This window comes from Euprymna scolopes, chromosome 17 (genome assembly GCF_053919585.1).
Source record: "Euprymna scolopes isolate OS-2025 chromosome 17, ASM5391958v1, whole genome shotgun sequence".
In the NCBI taxonomy this organism is placed as follows: domain Eukaryota; kingdom Metazoa; phylum Mollusca; class Cephalopoda; order Sepiida; family Sepiolidae; genus Euprymna; species Euprymna scolopes.
The window spans coordinates 63954657-63973921 of NC_136498.1; the positions used below are offsets into that span (position 1 = coordinate 63954657).

The 19265-nt window shown below is 31.9% G+C and overlaps 1 protein-coding gene across 10 annotated transcripts in view; it reads left to right on the top strand.

Annotated features, from left to right (window-relative positions):
• Positions 1–19265, top strand: part of LOC145296756 (adhesion G protein-coupled receptor L4-like) — a 700831-nt gene that overhangs the window by 622331 nt on the left and 59235 nt on the right. For all 10 annotated transcript variants that reach the window (XM_080142799.1, XM_080142801.1, XM_080142796.1 and 7 more), the window contains 5 exons: positions 3997–4099; positions 7134–7284; positions 10263–10329; positions 13852–13918; positions 15629–15723. In XM_080142799.1, the coding sequence (XP_079998925.1) occupies positions 3997–4099; positions 7134–7284; positions 10263–10329; positions 13852–13918; positions 15629–15723 (483 nt within the window). The remainder of the gene's footprint in view (positions 1–3996; positions 4100–7133; positions 7285–10262; positions 10330–13851; positions 13919–15628; positions 15724–19265) is intronic.

Sequence of the window (19265 nt, forward strand, 5' to 3'; positions counted from 1 at the left end):
GCTTGTTAAAAATCAAAAAAAAATAAATAAAAATGACATAATTCTTTCTTTATCCTCAATATGTAAATTATTGTGTCAAGTTTTGATTTAACAATATAATTAAGTAAAATTGTATGTAAAGTATTTCAGGAAAGAAAAATGATTTTAATTTGTAATATATTTTTTGTTCTTGTCCAAAAACTCCCCCTTTATTAAAAACAAAAATAAAGAAAAATCTGCATGATGGAGCAAAAAAGATTCTATTCCAGTAATCATGTATATTAATCAAGTAGCTTTATTTTTAAATAAGTTTTATTTTTATGAATATCCACAGAAAATGTTTTGCATGCTATTTTGAAAAATGTCAAGAAACAAAGGGAGGTAACTCGGTTCATATTTACTACTAGATATTGTCATGCCTATAAATTTTCCATTTACTGCTTAAAGATTTTCTTTATAAAAAAATAAGTTTACTTGATCGATTTACATAATTTTTGAAATGGTATTTTTGTTTCATCTCTGATATGTACAGATTTTAGACAGATTCTTTTTTTTTTTTTTAATATAGGGGGAATTCTGGACAAAAATCTTATTTTTCTTTGTGTATCTTGAAATGGCATGATTCATTATGTAAGAAGCATGAACAGAAACTTTTTTTTGTAGAACATGTGATGTGTACACTTTAGTGTGATCATAAAAGCTTATTTTCATCAGCATATAATGAATGTATTCCCCCCAATGATCCATCTTTTTTAATGACGTACTCAAAGCATAATATCGACCTTTGACTGAATTTATTTTTATGACCTTTATGAACAAGAATGCAACAAATCTTTTTTTTTTTATATATATATATTCACCTTTTTCTTTGCAACTCTTACATGTTTAAAAAATTTTACATAAAAAATTGCAAATTCAGCAACAATCCTGCAGAAATGACAATAACACAGACTTTCTCCTTTTTAAATCACTTTTTTTTCTTATTTCACAATATGTATTATATATAAAAATTAACATTGCAACAGATTTATAATTTCAAACTCTAAATTTGCATTTGGTCATTTCTTTTTACATTAAATACAAAACAAACTTTAAATTGAACCAGATACTGAAAATTTAATTTTATTAAAATTGTGCACTTTTTCTTCCTGCACCTCACCCATATTTTTCTTGTTTATATATATGTGTGTGTATATATATATATATATATATATATATATATTCTAAAATTTATTACTAGATATTTTATTTATTTTATTATATATTTTATTATATATATATATATTATTATATTAATACATTTTTGTATAAGCTCTATTGCTAAAAGTTGAGCTTTTTGTCCAAGAACTTTGGGAATTTCAGTTTTAAAATCAATTTTTACTTTTTTTTTTTAAATTAAAATTAAATTTTTCAGTATGTTCAATTTTATATATGGATTTATATCCATCGTTTTTTGAGTGAGCAAAAATTTTGTTTTTGATCAAGAAAATATTTATTACGAATTATGAAAAAAAAAAAAAAATGTAAAAAAAAAAAACTTCTGTACCAAAAGTGATTCACAGGAAAAAATTTTTTCCAAACAAAATGGAAGATTATACGAGTTTCAATTGAAAAAAAAAAAAAAAATCATTATTTCATACAAACATAATTTCATAAAATATTTACTCTCACATAAAAACTTCCGTACTTCTGCGGTTTATGCATGATACTATTTTTAGAAACCCATTCTTAACATGGTGAGTTTCTTTTGTTTTTTTTTTTGTTTTTTACCTAATAATTTAATAAACAAAATATATTTTAAAATAGAATTTAACATGAAAATAAAACGCTATTTAAAAAAAAAAAAAATGTAAAATTACACGGGGGTTTATAAAAACAACAAATAAACAAAAAAAAATTCTGTGCAAACATAATTTCACAAAGTATTTACTCTCATATACAAACTTCCACACTTCTATAGTTTATGAACGATGCGAAAATGTTACTGTTCAAAAAAAAAAAAAAAAATAGCGCTGTCTGGAAACTGCAGAAGTACACAAACTTCATTGCTATGCATTCCACATTTGCCGCTAAAAGAAATTATTTCCGTTCTTTAATTTTTATGTAACGTTTTTGTACTTTATCAAAAATAAAATCCTCTAGACATATTTTTTTTTTTTTCTAAAAAGAGGAGCAACTTTTCATATACTTCAAACATATTTGGGACAATTCATGCCTTGAAACCATAAAACCTTGATATTTCTCCATAAACTTGTTAGAAATAAAAAGTTATATCCATTATTTTAGAGAAGAACCTCATGTTTAATGCTGGATTGTATCTTGTAATGATTTCATACATTTTTCCATTAAAACAAAACACACAAAAGCAGAATTTGGGTGGGGCTGCTTTCAACAATTGATTGTAACAATAAGTAAAAAAAAAAAAAAAAAAAAAAAAAATGAAGAAACCACAAAATATAAACATGTTGATATACAATGAAGCGCAAACCATTAGATGTTTCTCCAAATTCTCAACATTTTTTTTTTGCTAAAAATAGGAGCAACTGTTCATATAATTCACAAAAGCGAATATTAAAATCATAAATTTCTGAATGCATTTTTGTCTTAATACTTTTAAGGGTTGGGTGTATTTGTTTTGTAATAGTCACTCAAAGTAGTTTTCACTTTTATGTTGAAAAATGAAATTGCACAAAAACTTCGTTTTATGTACTTACCTGGAAAGTTAAAAAAAAAAAAAAAATACACCAAAATTTATGAACATTCATCCAGTATAAATATAAAACAAAATCAACCCATGCATGTTTAGAAAGCCATTCTTAACAGGGTTGGTTTAACTCTTTCCTTGATTGAATTAGTTTGAGTTATGTCCCTTGTTCAATGATCCTAATAAAGTGGCTGCCGACAGACAGCTTATATCGATAAAATTTTATTTTTTTTTAAAACTAAGATACTGGATGAGTTTGCATAATTTTTGGTGTACTATCTTTCCTGTTTTTCGCAGGTAAGTACATTAGGTCTTTGTGCAATTTTCTTTTTGTTTGTTAAATTACTCTATTACATATAGAGGTGAATGTGGAGAATTACCTAAAAGAGTAATTGCACAAAAATACATACTGATACAAGGGGAAATAATTGTTACCAAAATAAAAGTATAGAATTTCAATAGATTATCTCTCGTGCCGTGTCAACATTAAAAACATTAACTAAAAACAATCAGGAAAAGAAAAACAAAAAACAAAGCTTCTTTATCAAAAACTTCCTTAGAAGAATTCTTCGAATATCGACAGCCATGTGAAGATTGTCAAGGGCAACAACTCTTTATATTTTTAATCGTAATTATCTCCCTTTTATACATGGCGTTTGAAAATTCAGAATTTGGAAATTTTTCTCCTACAGAAAAAAAAAAAATGTGTGCTATTCCTCCGCACATATTACATTTCCATTTTGTTTCGATATTGCTTGGTTCCTTAATAATATGCAAATTACCACATTATCAACCATGACTTTAACATAAGGAAACACCAATCCATATGTAGTGGATTTTATGAAGTGGTTTTCTGTCTTGTGGGTTTTTCTTTATGTACGTTGCATGTCCGGCTTTCATGATTTAAAAAAAAAAAAAAAAAAAAAAACTCATGTGAGTCGCCTGTACATTTTAGTGTCTTCCATTTGTTGTAATTGTCTTTCTGAAGAGACCAAAAGTCAAGCTCAAGAAATTGAATCTGTTGCAATTTAATTTTTGAAATAAGATATTTAATAATAAATCAAATTTTAAGAAAATTAATACTTGAAAAATAGTTATGCAGAATAGTTAAATCTTTAAAATATACTTAAAGGATAATAAGCCTATCGCAGAGAAAACAATATAGATTTTTTAAATTTAATTCCAAGGGAGGCAACTCGTTTTATTTTTACCGCAGTTATCTCCCCTTAACGATAGACCCGTAGTGAAGATATATATGGATCAAAAGAAAAAACAGATTAAGGAAATTAATGAACAATTTTTGTCCACTTCAGAAATCTTCAATGTGAGCGTAATACTATCCACAAGAATTTGGTGCTGAGCTTGATGTTGGCAGAGATTGTATTTTTAGCTGGCATCCACCAAACTGAATATAAAGTAAGTACCCATTATGATGATGACAACAATAAGCTTCATCTTCCACATTTCGGTGCATAGATTTTAGGGAGATTATGATTAGAGGCATTTATGTTTTTTTTTTATTAAACTTTAAAAAAAACAAAAGGGAAGTAGTAGGGTTTTTTTTTTTTATTCCAACTTTTTGAATAGTACTGATTATCTTGAAATAAAAGTTAATTGATTTTTTACGGGTGACTTTTGGTCTTTTTATAGGACAAAGTCTGCTTTTTTTTTTTTCCTTTCTTTTCTTTTTGTGATGTCATGGCTGCTTGTTCATATATTTATATCTTTAAAATGTTAGATCTGATAGCTACTAGTTAGTCATCATCTTTAAAAATAGACCCCCCCATTCCCCATTATTTTATTTATTTTTTTTTTTCCAGACTTCAATGAATTGTAGACTGCATTTTATTTGTATTCTATTTTATCAGCTTTTATTATTTCCCTGTACAGGCGCACGTGCACACACACACACACACACACACACACACACACACACACACACACACAAGATTAATGGTATTCAAGAGTGATAACTAATGAATACAACAAGGTTATTAAAAGTGCTCAAAAGAAGAGCGAATATATTTATTAATATAATCAAATTTACTTGGTCATGGCACTGGTTTGAGAACTTGTTTCTTCTATGGAGAGCAATCATTTATTCAGTCACCTGACGAGGACTTCTCGGTTTAACTGACCATTTGTCTGAAACATTAGCATGTCTAGTGTTGCAACAATGTAAATTTGTTTATATTAATAATATATATATATATATATATATATATATATTATGTCTGTGTGGAAATATTTTCTTATAATATACATATACCAATCCTTATTTAAGAAACTCAATGTAATTACAGAGCAATATAGTGAATAAATGACAATACTACATTCCAAAGTTCATGATGTTGACCATCTTATGATTTATTCCTTTAATTCAGTTGACATTCACAAGTCTTGACAGTATCTGTTTTGTAATGCAAAATCAATCACTACATTAAATGTCAACTGAAATTATAAGATGGTCAACATCATGAACTTTGGAATATAGTCTTTTGTCATTTATTCACTATATATATATATATATTTCTGATTATCAATTTCTTATATGCTTGTTTATATTTCATTTTAAGTATTTTTTATTCAATTTTTACTTGGATGATTTGGACTGTGGTTTTGAATGTTATTCAAACATTTCAACTGATGCAACCTCTGACCTTTAGGTGTGTCTGGTACAATTTGGGAATCTGTATGAAATTTCTTACTAAACCCTTTAAATTCACGGGGTTAGATTGCCTTTTTTCCGTCAGCCATGATCGGAAAGAAGTTTAAAGTAAAATCTTGATTATATTACTATCACCTTTACCAAGGATTGAACCCACAACCTCCAGAAGCCTATCACTTAGCATTTTATCTGTTGTGTCCTTGTAAACAATTCTAGAATAAAGTAGCAGTTCAACCCAGCTTTGCTCAGGCCCTGTATACTGTTCATAACTTGTGCATATATATATATATGTATATATTAAAACGTTTGACCTATGTCCAGGTAGCCTAGTGCTTAGACCCAAATTTGGCGGAGGAGTTTGGTAGAGTCTGCAAAGGTCAACTCTTTCAACGTTGACCTCTTGCCAGCCAAATGTTTGCTCAAAAACAGATTAAAAAGCTTGCATGTCTGAATACCCTTTATGTATAATTATAAATGTTTAGGGCTGAATAGTTTGCTAGAGACCGCAAAGGTCAAATGTTTTGGACTTTGACCCCTTGGCAGCCAAATTTTCAGCCAAAAACAGATAAAAAAGCTTGCCCTATGTCTGAATACACTTTATGTAAAATTTCAAATATTTAAACCAAAAATTGTCTGAGTAATTTGTAGAGACTGCATGGGTCAATTTTAAACTTTGACCCTAATTTTGACCTCTTAACATTTGTTTTGGGCTCAAATTAAAGTTTAATCCATGTCCAAGTAACCTACATCTAAAATTTCAAGTGTTTAGACCCAAAATTGGCGGAGGAGTTTGGTAGTTTTCAAAGGTTAAATCATTGAACTTTGACACCTTGACAGCCAAATTTCTGGCCAAAAACGGATTGAAAAGATTTTCCCAAATCTTATGTCAAATCTTGGGTCTGTAGACTAAAAATTGACAGTAGTTTTGGTACACACACACACACAGTTTCACTTTTATAGATATACAGATTTGAGGAGATTGAAAAGACTTGCTCACATCATTCGAAACTTGAGAATAACTATCAAGATGGGAACAGTAGTTTGAATAATCCAAATTATCAATCCTCATCTAAAAAAAAAAAAAAAAAAAATCTCTATTTTTATTTCATTTTAATCACTTTATATTTATTTAATAAACTTCTCCACATTATTTGCAAATAACCTCCTTTATTACCATATTTACATATTTAAATAAAATTATTTCAGTAGATTTTTGTTTTTTTAATCAACCTTATACTTTTAATTTCTTTTCGTTTTGAAACTTGCCGCGTCTTTGTTTTGAAACTTGCCGCGTCTTTGTTTTGAAACTTGCCGCGTCTTTGTTTAGAAACTTGCCGCGTCTTTGTTTTGAAACTTGCCGCGTCTTTGTTTTGAAACTTGCCGCGTCTTTGTTGTGAAACTTGCCGCGTCTTTGTTGTGAAACTTGCCGCGTCTTTGTTTTGAAACTTGCCGCGTCTTTGTTTTGAAACTTGCCGCGTCTTTGTTTTGAAACTTGCCGCGTCTTTGTTTTGAAACTTGCCGCGTCTTTGTTTTGAAACTTGCCGCGTCTTTGTTTTGAAACTTGCCGCGTCTTTGTTTTGAAACTTGCCGCGTCTTTGTTTTGAAACTTGCCGCGTCTTTGTTTTGAAACTTGCCGCGTCTTTGTTTTAGAATTTCTCTATTTCCCCTATATTTTAATTTTATTTAACATGAATAAAATCACTTTCTCTTCCTCTGTATTTTCCTCATCGCTAACTTCCACCTTTTTTTCCCCCCCGTTTCAATCAATTTTTTCATTCACAGATCTTATGCTCTGTAGTGGCAGGTGTACTCCACTATCTTTTCCTGGTAGCATTTGCTTGGATGTGTTTGGAAGGTATCCTTCTCTACATTATGCTTATAGAAGTCTTTGAGGCTGAATCTCGAAGAACTGTCTTCTACCTTTTTGGTTACGGTAAGTACAACACCATTTTAAAAAATTACTGTACATTCATTTAATGTTTAAAAGTTTATTATTAATGTACTAATAAAATATCTTACACCCCCTCCCCTCATTTTGTTTCTAGCTCCAAACAAAGCATATTACCTCTTAGATGTAAGGGGCTACTATGTGGGATCATGCCTACAGAGGTACTGTACTTTGGGATAATTGCACCAAATCCAGGGGTAATTTATGCCGACTAAAAAAAAAAAAGTGCTTTGTATGTGTAGTTGCCAAAAGAGCACTTTTAGCTAGTTGGCACAATTACCCTAAAGTATGGTACTAGTATTATTAGTGTCATAAATTTCATAACGTAGATATTTACTTTAATATCTTTATCATTATCTTATCAAAATGTTTATCCTTTTTTTATATATCCATATTTGTGCTTGTTTAATATCTGTAAAAGTTTAAAAAAAAAAAAAATGTAATGAGGTTGACTATAGTCAAGTGCAATCCAAAGGCTCCCTTTTTATTTGCTACTGTATTGTGGTGTAGAGGACACAATTCCCTTCCCAGGGTTGCTCAATTTTTTTTTTTTTTTTTTTACTCGTGTTCACACCCCTAACAAGGCATCTCACCACTTAGACGTAAGGGGCTACTATTTGGGATCATGCCTAGGAAATATTAACAAGATGTTGGTTTACATTACATTTAAACTTCTGCATGTCAGTACAGTCAGGAAAGCAGGAAGGGATTTCCAAAGTCTAATTGTTTGAGGAAAGAAACTATTAGTAGAAAGCTTTCTGGCAGCTAGGGACCTCAACAGTGAAGGGGTGAGATTTTGTTGCTAATCGGGTTTGTCAGGGATATGTACGTCGAGGGGGCACAAATGCAATAAGTTCATCAGAGCACATTCCATTAAAATATTTGTAAAACAGGCACAGATGCAACATTGTGGCGATGGGACAGGGGTTGGAGCTTAGTTGATAAAGTGGGATTTATTAGATTGAAGACTCTTTTTTTTGGACCCTATCCAAGAGGGAGAGGCTAGTGGTAGATGCTCCAATCCAGATATGGCAGCAATAGTCCATGCATGGGCGAATGGTGACCTTGTAGAGGTACAGGATACTCTCAGGTGTAAGTAGTTTTCTAGCACGTAATGCTTACCTTTCATCTTCTTATAATGCTGAGTGTTTAGCAAAGGGAATATTAAGTAGATTTGTTTTTTTTTTGTTGTTTTTTCGTCTTTGATATGACTCCATCAAGGATTGAACCTTGATCTCCCAGCCCATTAGCAAATACTCTTGTCATTTTACTAAATGGACTGTAACATTTCAAAGACTTATTTCATTCAGACTTGGAGGTTGTCATAGTTTTCTGCTTTGATTATTGGAAGAATATATTGAGATTTCTACCTGAACCAAGCAACATATTTTTATTTTATTTTTTTTAAATATTTTTTTTTTTTTTTTTACAAGGGAATTATCACTTATAAAGGCTCGAAAGCCACTCAAAGATAAGGGTTTTGGTATTTTAAGATATCGACGAATGTCGCACGTTCGCCATCATATCAGAAGTCGGCAAAATGCAGAAATAAAGATGAGAAAAGAAATCTCATTCTAACATTCAAAAATAGCTTTATTGGTTATCTTTTTTAGTAAGTTGAAGAAAACGGGCTAGTGATTGAGAGGGTTTCTGTGTAGAGACGTTCATAATTATACAGGCCTGTTGAAAATGTTCAGTGGATACGTGTTGAAGTTATGGTTTGTAGCCATGCTGGATGGTTTGTCTCCTAGAAGTTAGTAGTAGTGTGTGTGTGTGTGTATACCGCATGTGGAGATAGCCATGCTCGCTTGTTTGTATTCCGTCATAGTCGAACCCCGAACCCGTAGGCCAGGTGTTGGCTTGTTGAGTCCCAAGAAAGAAGTTGGAGGCAACAGGTCCATTCCACGTGGAGTTGTTGTCCGTCCAAGATCTAGGAAGAAAGAGGGCGTTGTCAGCTTAACGTTTTATAAACTCAGTCAGATGACTGAGAGCTGGCTTCTGATTGCATATGCCAGGAAGAAAGTATTTCAAAATCTCCAGCAACGAGCATACACTCCTGCTTATGTTTGTTTGCAAATCCATTGACAGGATTAATGAATCTAAAGTGGTAGTTTAACAATAACTTGTTTATGTTTGAACATGAAGGCTATGATATTGTAGTTGTTCGGGAAGCAGGTCAACAGGCGGATAGTTCTAGGAAGGAGCTTTGTTCATGGAAGATTTAGGCACAGATAGAGTTAGGGAAATTTTAAAAATAAAATTTAGAAATATGTTTGAATAGAAATTTTAATATGCTAAAACAAAAGACTACAAATGAACATATGTCAAACTTATTGTGTATGCAACTGTTCTGGCAATGTAAGTCTTGAATCCCTCGCCACCAGTGTTGACAAACACAGTGGTATAATTAACAAAAAGTGACAACAAAAGTATAGTACAGAAGTATACATCATGATTCTGGGGCCTTAACTGCCACAATGTTTAGAAGCAACTGTATTGTCCCTAGTTAAGTCCATTTATTGCCGAGATGGGTAGATCAGCTTACCCTGTAGCAGCAACAAAATTATATTTTAGTAAGAAACTAGGGCAAATATGATGACGCTGAATATAGATTGAACAGTCAAAAGTGGCCCCAAATTGCGTTATCTTTGCTATAATAGCTTTTGTCATTGTTTGGTGTGTAGTTTGAAAATCAAGGAAACGCCTAAGTCATAGGTTAGTAGTGAAAATCAAAAAATTCGCGACTTGACAGAATGACTTCAGGTTCAGGTTGCTGGTAGTTGTCCCGTGTGCCTTACTGAGCTCGATGTAAATCTTTACAGTATAAGCAAAACGAGTGTGTCTCTGTGCCGTATTCTGCGGTTGAGTAGGACAGTGCTAAAGCAACATATGAAGGAATAATTTCAACTGTATTTAAGAAACGCCTGCGTAAAAAAAACTAACCATGAATTTTCTTTTTACAGGAATCCCCGCAATAATTGTTGCTGTATCTTTGGGCCTTGATTATACCGGATATGGAACAGAAAGATAGTAAGTATTTGGTACAAACATAACATTTTCAAATTAGTGGACATGAAGTTGGTTAATAATGTTCTCTCTTTAACATTCTTTTTATGTTGGCTCGCACATTGGGAAGGCGGGTGGGGGGAGTGGGCAATCATTTTGCTCTTTTTTTTTTTTTTTTTTTTTTTTTTTTTTTTAGTGATCACCACTTATCAAGGCCCGGAAGCCACTCAGAGATAAGGGTTATTGCAAGTACATTACGTTAGTGTGGAGATTTGATGAAGTGTTTACTTAAGGGGGCGGTTCATTAGGAATTTGTTAACGTTGGACTTGAAGACATCCAAGTTGTAGTCCAGTGGGAAGCAGGCAGACGGAACAGTTCCACAGGCGTGCAGTTCTAAGAAAGAAGCTTTGTTCATGGAATCCACGTTTTGATTTAGGCACAGATATAGAGTGGGGGAAATTTTTCACAGTGGATTCAGCTAGACAGGTGTTTTTCGTGAAAGATTGGCGAGGGGGGACCAGAGATTAGAGCTCAGAAGAGCACCTGCCATGGAAATAACGATAAAACAAGGATAGGCTCGCAACGTCTCTTCTCTTGGTGATTATCAAAGTTTTCTTTCAGTTATTTCAGCATTATTGGATATGAGTCCTGCACAAGTCCCATGGACAGACTGACTAAACTGAAAACACTTGTTTTTCTCAACTTTAATATCCATTCATATTGTTTGAATTCCTCGAACTACTGTTCTCATCTTTTGTGTGGTTTTCACAATGTTTCTCTGACCTTCTTCAGGTGTATCTTGTCGTACTCAGGAATATTTCTGCCAAACTCTGGGAATTTGGACGGAATTTTAAATGGAATCCTTTATTTGCTTTACGAGGGTAGCATGCTCTTGTTCCGTCAGCCATTACCGGATAGAGGTCCTAAGTAATTCACAATTGTATTTTTTGGTTGCCCAGTGGTTAGAGTACTTGGAAAAATAAAAATTGTAAAAGTGACCTTCATCTGAAGGTTGAAAGTTCAGTTCTCAGTATGGGCGACAGAAAAATGCAACTGCGAATTACTTAGGACTTCTATCCAGTCATGGCTGAAAGAACAAGAGCATGCTACCCCCGTGAAGTAAATAAACGGTTTCGTTCCAAATTTCGTCCAAATCCCGAGTTTGACAAACATTCCAGAGTTCGACAAGATACACCTGGAGAAGGCTGGAGGTTACATACATCATTTAACTTTTATTGAAAAAAATCAATTCAGGTAACTTGATTATGTAGCAGAGCTAACATCTATTCAATGTAGCCGCCTTCAGCCTCAATCACCACCTTAATACGGGTCCAGAACTGGGAGCATGCCTTTTCCACAAGCACCGGCAAGAGCTCGACGGATGGCGGCGATCAGGCTGGCTTTGATGTTGTAGGAGGTCATGTTGGTGATGTTCTTGATGCATGATGAAATAGTTTAGGTCGGGAGGAGGGAGCCAATGAGAGAAGGGTACAAAGTTATAGCACTCCTTCTGAAGCCAAGCCCGGGTCTCTTTGGAATTGTGGGCCAGCGCAGTCTCCTGATACGACACCCAGGGTCTGCCAGTGGCCACCTGATTTCACCTGAGGATCACCACACTCTTTAGCATATCCCAGTAGACTTTGATGTTGACTGTCAAGCTGACTTCAAAGATGTAAGGTGGTATGTAGCCCTCGCTTAAAACCACACCAAAAACCATAACCGTGGCCGGAAACTGTTTTTATCATCCTAAGCACATCCCTGTTATCAGGATTTGCATTTTGCAGGTGTTGGCAATGGTCCTGTTGTCATAACTTGGATTGGTAGAGAACATGAGTTTACAGCAGCGCATCTCCAATCTCGCTCGTCGGTCCTGGATATGACCTTAAACTATATCCAGTGGTGAGGCCTCAGCTTGTGGGCTTTGGGGAGTGTGGAACCACCCTTTAATTACCATTGCTCCCAGGTCCACTCTAACCCTGAGTGGTAGTACCTGTTAGGGTCCCAACTATGGGTTGAATAGAAACCAACTTGAAAACAACAAATATATTCTGTTAAAAAATTTCTCTTCAAAATCTTTGGATTCGGCATTAAATAACCCGAAAAGGGTTGATATGCCTAAAACAACCAACCAATCTCGCTCGTTAAACATATCACTTCGCCATGATAGAAGGCTTCTATCGTTCTTGGGATTTGTACACAACTGGCTAACTAGTTGATGGTCTGCAACAAAAAAGAAAACCGTCTTTCATCAAACGGAAATGGAATCATGCCTTTTCTGTGGTGACAATTTTATCGTTTCATCCTGTATTAGTATGATTGCAAGTCTTGGATTTTCTGCTATTATTAACCAGGGAAATGTTACCACTGTTAACCAAAAGGAAAAACTGTCAGATATATTTACAGTGTGATGATGTAAAGAAGTGAAACCTGATCAGTGAGAGTTGAGTACATGTGTTGCATGGAGAGAAAATGATATAAGGATTATATGATGGATAAAAGGTTTAGAGACAGGTTTATATCTGATAATTTAGTAAGGTTAACAGTATAGGTAGGGAGATGTGTGCAGAACTGGAGACTTTAATGGTTTGGTACATTAAAAACAATTTTTTTTTTTTTTTTTTTTTTTTTTTTAAGTAGTAGAACAGTTGAAGTGGCAAACTCAGTTGGCAGGAATAAGCCAAGGAAAACATGGAATAGAATGGATTTGAGAAAGAGGATAAAGACCTGTTCGTCACATCTCCAAACAGACATTAAATTGTTTAATAAATTTTTATTTACAGAAATGATCAATGCTAGATGTAAAACATGTTTTATATATAATCTAAATATTAATTTACTTGTCCGTATATCCAATGTCACAAAAAACACTATCCCAAACATTAATGAGAAATGAATTACCTGCCTTTATAGTCAGTCTTTATCCGTTAAAAATCACTAAATATTTCCTCTCCAAAATCTTTCAAAAAAATGTCAATCTGTTTATGGTTTCAAATTAGCTATTTTAAGAAAAAAAGCGATTTTAAGAGGAGAATGTTTTTATAATTTTTGTTTAAAATTAAAAGAAAATGTGCCAGTGAATTGACATCTGTTCTTTTATAAAAAAAAAAAAAAAAAAATATTCAGAAAAAAAAAAAAAAACAATGTGTTGTTGAATTTTCATTGAAAAAATCTAAATTTTTAAAATCAATTCTATTTGCTAAATTGTTTTCAATTTATTTTTTTTATTCATTTATGTTTTAAAAATTTTCATCTACCGTAGAATTTTCACAGATTCTGCTAGTAATGTATTAATATTTTAAATATAATAAAAGGCATACTTTAATGTGGAGGGGGCTGAAAGTAATGGTTTCCAAGCAACATTGGATAGGTACAATAAGTTTATTATAATTAAGAATGTAAGATATTTAGGGGTAAAAAAGAACAATGATCCTCAGTTTAAGTTTTTTTTTATTGTTTAAAATGTTAAATCTTGTAATCTTATTTTATTCTTTGCCTGTCTTTTAATGTTTGAGGAATAAAAACGAATTATCTCCCTTGTTTTTCAGCTGCTGGTTGAGAACAGACAATTACTTCATTCTAAGTTTTGTGATCCCTGTTGGCTTAATTATTGTGGTAAGTAAAGAGAAAAAAATGTTGATTTCAGTATTAAACAAATTCCTAACATTGATTATAAATTTAAACACTCAATTGTTGCGATGATGTAATTGGAGAATTGCGTATGTATGCATGTAAGAGTGTGATTAATTACAAAAGTTCACTACTATTTTCCAGATTGTTGAAAAAGTCAAGTGTCCCCATTCCAAAAAAATCTATATATTAATACGATAGTGTGCATGTTATTTTGTGTGTCACGTACATCTTTTTTCTTCCGAATTACTGTTTATGACCTTCCAATTCTTGTAATAAATAATTTTACCAAGAATTCATAAGTTTTGGTTTCCGTTTTGATTGTAGCTTAAAGAATTCGAGTTAAATTATTTTTATATATATATATATATATATATTTTTTTTCTTCATAAGTTTTGGTTTCAATTCAAGCTGATGCACTCAAGTCATATGGATATATATTTTTTATTTTTGCAATCACAACTTTATAATATAAAAATTGATAAAAAAAATTGACTCTATAATAATATATACAAAATCTGCATAAATCAAAATATATTTAAGCGTATTTTATGGCCGGGCTATGCCGGGTGTTCCAGCTAGCTTAAATAAATACTTTTGCAATTTTAACAAGAGAGCTACAAGAATATCAGGGCATTCCTATTTATACTGAACATGCACAGAATGCCAACAATATATTATATATGAAAGAGGCTGCTGTGGAATTTCCTCAGGTCCCGCTAGTGTAATAGGATTTCTTTTTCAAAATACACATTCTAAGTAAACTTTTCATGCAGATTTGTTTCGGTATTATTTTACTCACTAGGAGTTATCACAAAGGCTATATTAGAGATTTCTCACTGATAGCAACCAATAGTATTCTCTGGAGTCTGGATGACAAGTCTCTCAGATTACCAGTGCTGTTCACCGCTTTCCATAGCCTTTGCAAATGAATTTTTCACAAGCCGTCTGCCATTGATTTCTCGCTGGCATTTATTATTATTAAAACTGTCGATAGACATCAGCTTTTTGGTAACACTGAATCAAAGTTTCATTTTTAGATTTATGTCTTTATTTTATTTTGTTTTTTAATTTTTTGAAGATTATAAAAAAAATATTTATGTATTTGATTTTTTTTTTTTTTTAACTACTGTCTTCATCATGGATGTTCTCGCAACTTTAGCAAGATCCTGTGGCGCAATGTATAAAAGTGCTAAGTGTTAATCAGCTTTAAGTCTTCTAAAGATTAAAGGTTTATTCCTCAGTGCAGACGAAGCTAAAAGTAGAATTAGTGATTTGTTTAGATTTTTATCCAGTGAAGCTATTCCCTTAAATAAAGGGTTCTGCCATGGGTTCCATACAGATTCTCAAGTTCGGCGTATAGATTGCAGAGTTTGCTGAGAAAGTTAGACATAACATCTGAATAATCCAAATTATCCTCGGCTCCAAAATTTTCAAACAGTATTAATTTTTACTTATTTTATAACTATTTCATATATAAATAAATGAAATAAATAAAAAAAATGTGTATGCCCATGTATATTTGTACGTGCCCCGTTTTTGGGGGTGATAATGCATGGGTAGGGCAGGAAACTTGGGCATATGTAATGGGTGACAATTCTCCAAGACTCAGAGGAGCTAATTAACCACCAGTAATAAATTAATCGCTAAAAACATGTTATGATGTTTAATTTGTATGTAATGTTTGATTTTCAGATTAATATATCCATGCTGCTACTTGCTATCTACATGATGCATACACACGCCAACCCGGCCAACTCTAAGGAACGATCAACAAAGGAAAAAATTAAGTAAGTTTTATTTAAATTGGTGGGTATTTTTTTTTTTTTTTTTATGTATTTATTTTATGTATAACCTTATTTTTTTTTATCTTTATTATTACAGTTTTTATTTATTTAAAAAATTTTTTTTTTTTTTTTTTTTGCTTACACAAGCACACACCCACAAGAAATGGTATACCTTTTTGATGTTTTCTTTTTAATCATTTTTTACTAATATATGTCTTTTGTCTTTCCAAAAACTTTCTTTTTTTTTTTTATGAAAGTACTTTGAAAAAGTTATTGGTGCTTGGTCCAGTAGAAAAATAATTACAAGTAAAAATAGAATTTATTGAATTATCAAGTTTTATGTTTTAATGTAGAGGAGCTGTGCGACCAATTCGGTCTGACGAACATGGGAGGTTACCCTTGATTAAACTTGACAAATTAAGAATCGGACATTTTTAAACCAATGCATTTCAGAGCGTAATTGTGGATGATTTTTTTTTGTCAAAAATACATCTAGCACATCTGCTGGATCATTTTTTATTTTTATTTTTTTTTTAAATACATCTAACACATCTGCTGGATCATTTAATTTTTTTTTTTTTTTTACAAGTACATCTAGCATATCTTCTACTGGACCAGTTTATCAGAAATTTCGGATTTTATATTAATTTCAACATGATACATAAGTACTAGGGTTGGGACGATTAATCGGAATCGAAAATCAGATGATTTCGAGGTATTGGAATCAGAAAAATTCATGCCTATTTTCCAATGCCAAAACGATTCTTTTGTCTTTATTTTATTTGATTTTGTTTGAAGTAAAATCTTCCATTACTGGTAATAATTATAAAATAAATATTTATTGATTTTAAATTCCCAATAAAGCTAAGATCGATAGATCACTCTCCACAAGTGTATTTTGACGTTTAGTAAAATATCTGCATATTTAACACGTTTTTACGAAAATCAGGGAAAATAACAACTCTATAGTTAAATATTTAGGGATTTATAAAGAATCTGAAGGGGGGGGAGTATTGGAATCGTCCCATCACTAATAAGTACATAATGTTTTCACCTGAAATGCATTGGTTTAAAAGACCACCAATGTAAACAAGCACAAAAAGTCGTCATCCTTATATGAAAAATTATATCGAAATTTGAAGAAATAAGTTTCCCGTTCGTATCCTGACAACGTAAGGTTTTTTTATATAGCGATAAATTCTTTTTGTTGATGTAATGTCTATTTTTAACTTTTTTTTTTTTTTTTATCTTTATAATTTAGTGATGATTATTTTTAAAATGGTAAACATTTTTCATAAAAGAATTTATAAAACTAATCTTTCCATTTTTTTTTTTTCCTATTTTAATTTTGTTTCTGAAAAAAAAAATATTAGTTATTTCTCAGATTTTTGTGTATATAAATTTTATTGCTGCTACTAATAATTGACTTTTTTTATCAATAAGTCATCTATAAATATATTTAAGGTTGCACTTTATCCCTTTTTTTATGGGCCCAGTTCCAGGTTTTGTCCAATACAGTAGGTCTTGGATTTGTGTTTGTGTGTGCTGTTAAATAAAGGATAAAAAATATATGTATTCCCATTGTGTACATGTGCTTTCTTGTATCAGACCACGTTAGAAATTACCTCTGTACACAGTATCTACTGTTTGTCTGTATCAGTGTGTATGCTATGTGTATTATACACAACACTGGAAATTTACCAGTTGTGAAGCGTGATCCAGCCAGCCTTTATGAAATCCTTAGAAAAAAATATCAGTTCCTTCACTTATGTAAAATTCGGTTAACACGAATTTACATATTAATGTATATTAAGTGGCTTTTATTCTTTGAAACTATATTTCTCCATTTCTTTTCTTAATAAATTATGATGTGGCCTTTTTTTATATTTAGCAGATGTACCTCCCACATTTTTTTACGGATGAAAACCAATTAAAGTTGAAAATTTGTCTAAATACTCTATATACCAAATTTCAAGTCTGTAGATCAAAAATCTTTTGAGTATATAGGTTGAGAAGTGTCCTCGCATATACACACATTCTCACTTTTATAGATTCATAGATTAAAGGGGTGAAAAAAAAAAAAAAGGTGTGATTTATATCATCTGAATATCCCAACTAATTTGTAGGAGATTCTATTGAACATTGCTACATTTTGATAAGGATGGATTGTTGGATTGTATAGTTCAAATGTGTATTAAAGGAAACTAATATACAAACCTTTTTAAAAATAAAGCAAACTTATCAAGATAGAAAAAAAGTCTAGATGATGAAGAGGAGCAATTAAATATATGAAATAAAAGATGAGTAATAAGTTACATAACTTTTATATCAGATCAATAAGGAAAAGAAGGTAAAATGTAGTGAAAAACTTCTTTGGGGCATGGCATTTCGAAGCTAAATGCTTCTCGTCAGAAGAGAATGGTGAGCATTATATAAAATGTAAATGAAAACTGGCTGTAGATTATAAATGAAAAATGTATGTATTAAGAAATATTCAAGAATGAAAATAAACAAGATACATATAAAAGAAAAGCCAGAGGTTTTTTTTCTCTCCATTTTACTCTCCTTATTGATCTAATCTATTATATAAAAGCGAAAATGTGTGTGTGTGTACATTTTTTTTTTTTTTTTTTTTTTTTTTTTTTGGTATGTCCGGCAAAGGCTGGGGGGGGGGAATTACTAATTCTTACAACTTTTTATATCTCTGATTTACGAAACGAGGTCATGTCTATCTTTTATTTGAGCGACTTTTATGTTACAAAATACAAAATTCGCGTTGTGATTTCATTTCTTTATGGCGATGTTTGACCTAGAAAAGCAGACATTGATGTTTAAGCACCTGCTTTTTTAACCGTTTACTTTTAACCATTCTCACTTCTCTGCCCTCTTAGCATCGTGGTTATCAGGCTTTCTTTTCTGACTTTGCCTCAAGGCTTCGGGTTCGAGCCTACCAAACCTTTTTTTTTTTTTTTTTCTTTTACACCTCCAAACACCCGTGCAACGCCAGGCACCCCCGCTATTATAAATTGCAAACGTCAGTTTGTTCGTATGTCTGCTAAAAACTTGTCAGCCGCATCAGACTGGGTTGAAACCTGTACCATCTGAAAGAGCGATGTCTCTGACGCATAATATGTGAAAATTAGAAAAAAAAAGATTAATTCTGTTGTAGTCAAATCAACCATTTCTTGCAAGGGGGTCACTTTTTGCGACTCCATTTTCACAAGTCAACCAATGTTTTTTGGTTTTTCTTTAACATTGAAGTCAGTTAAGGTCCGTATTGCATACTTCGTCCCTGAAGTTAAATGTAAGCTCAATACTTAATAGGTTATATCAATTAGAGCTTTCATATGTACAATTCGATGCATAGGAGTATTGTTGGCACATCTGGGCTGGTGCGTCTACTATTAGCCTCTCCCTCTTGGATAGGGTCCAGAAAAGAGTTTGGAATCTAATATATTCCACTTTGTCAACTAAACTCCAACTTCTGTCCCACCGCCGCAATGTTTCATATATGTGCCTGTTTTACAAATATTTTAATGGAATGT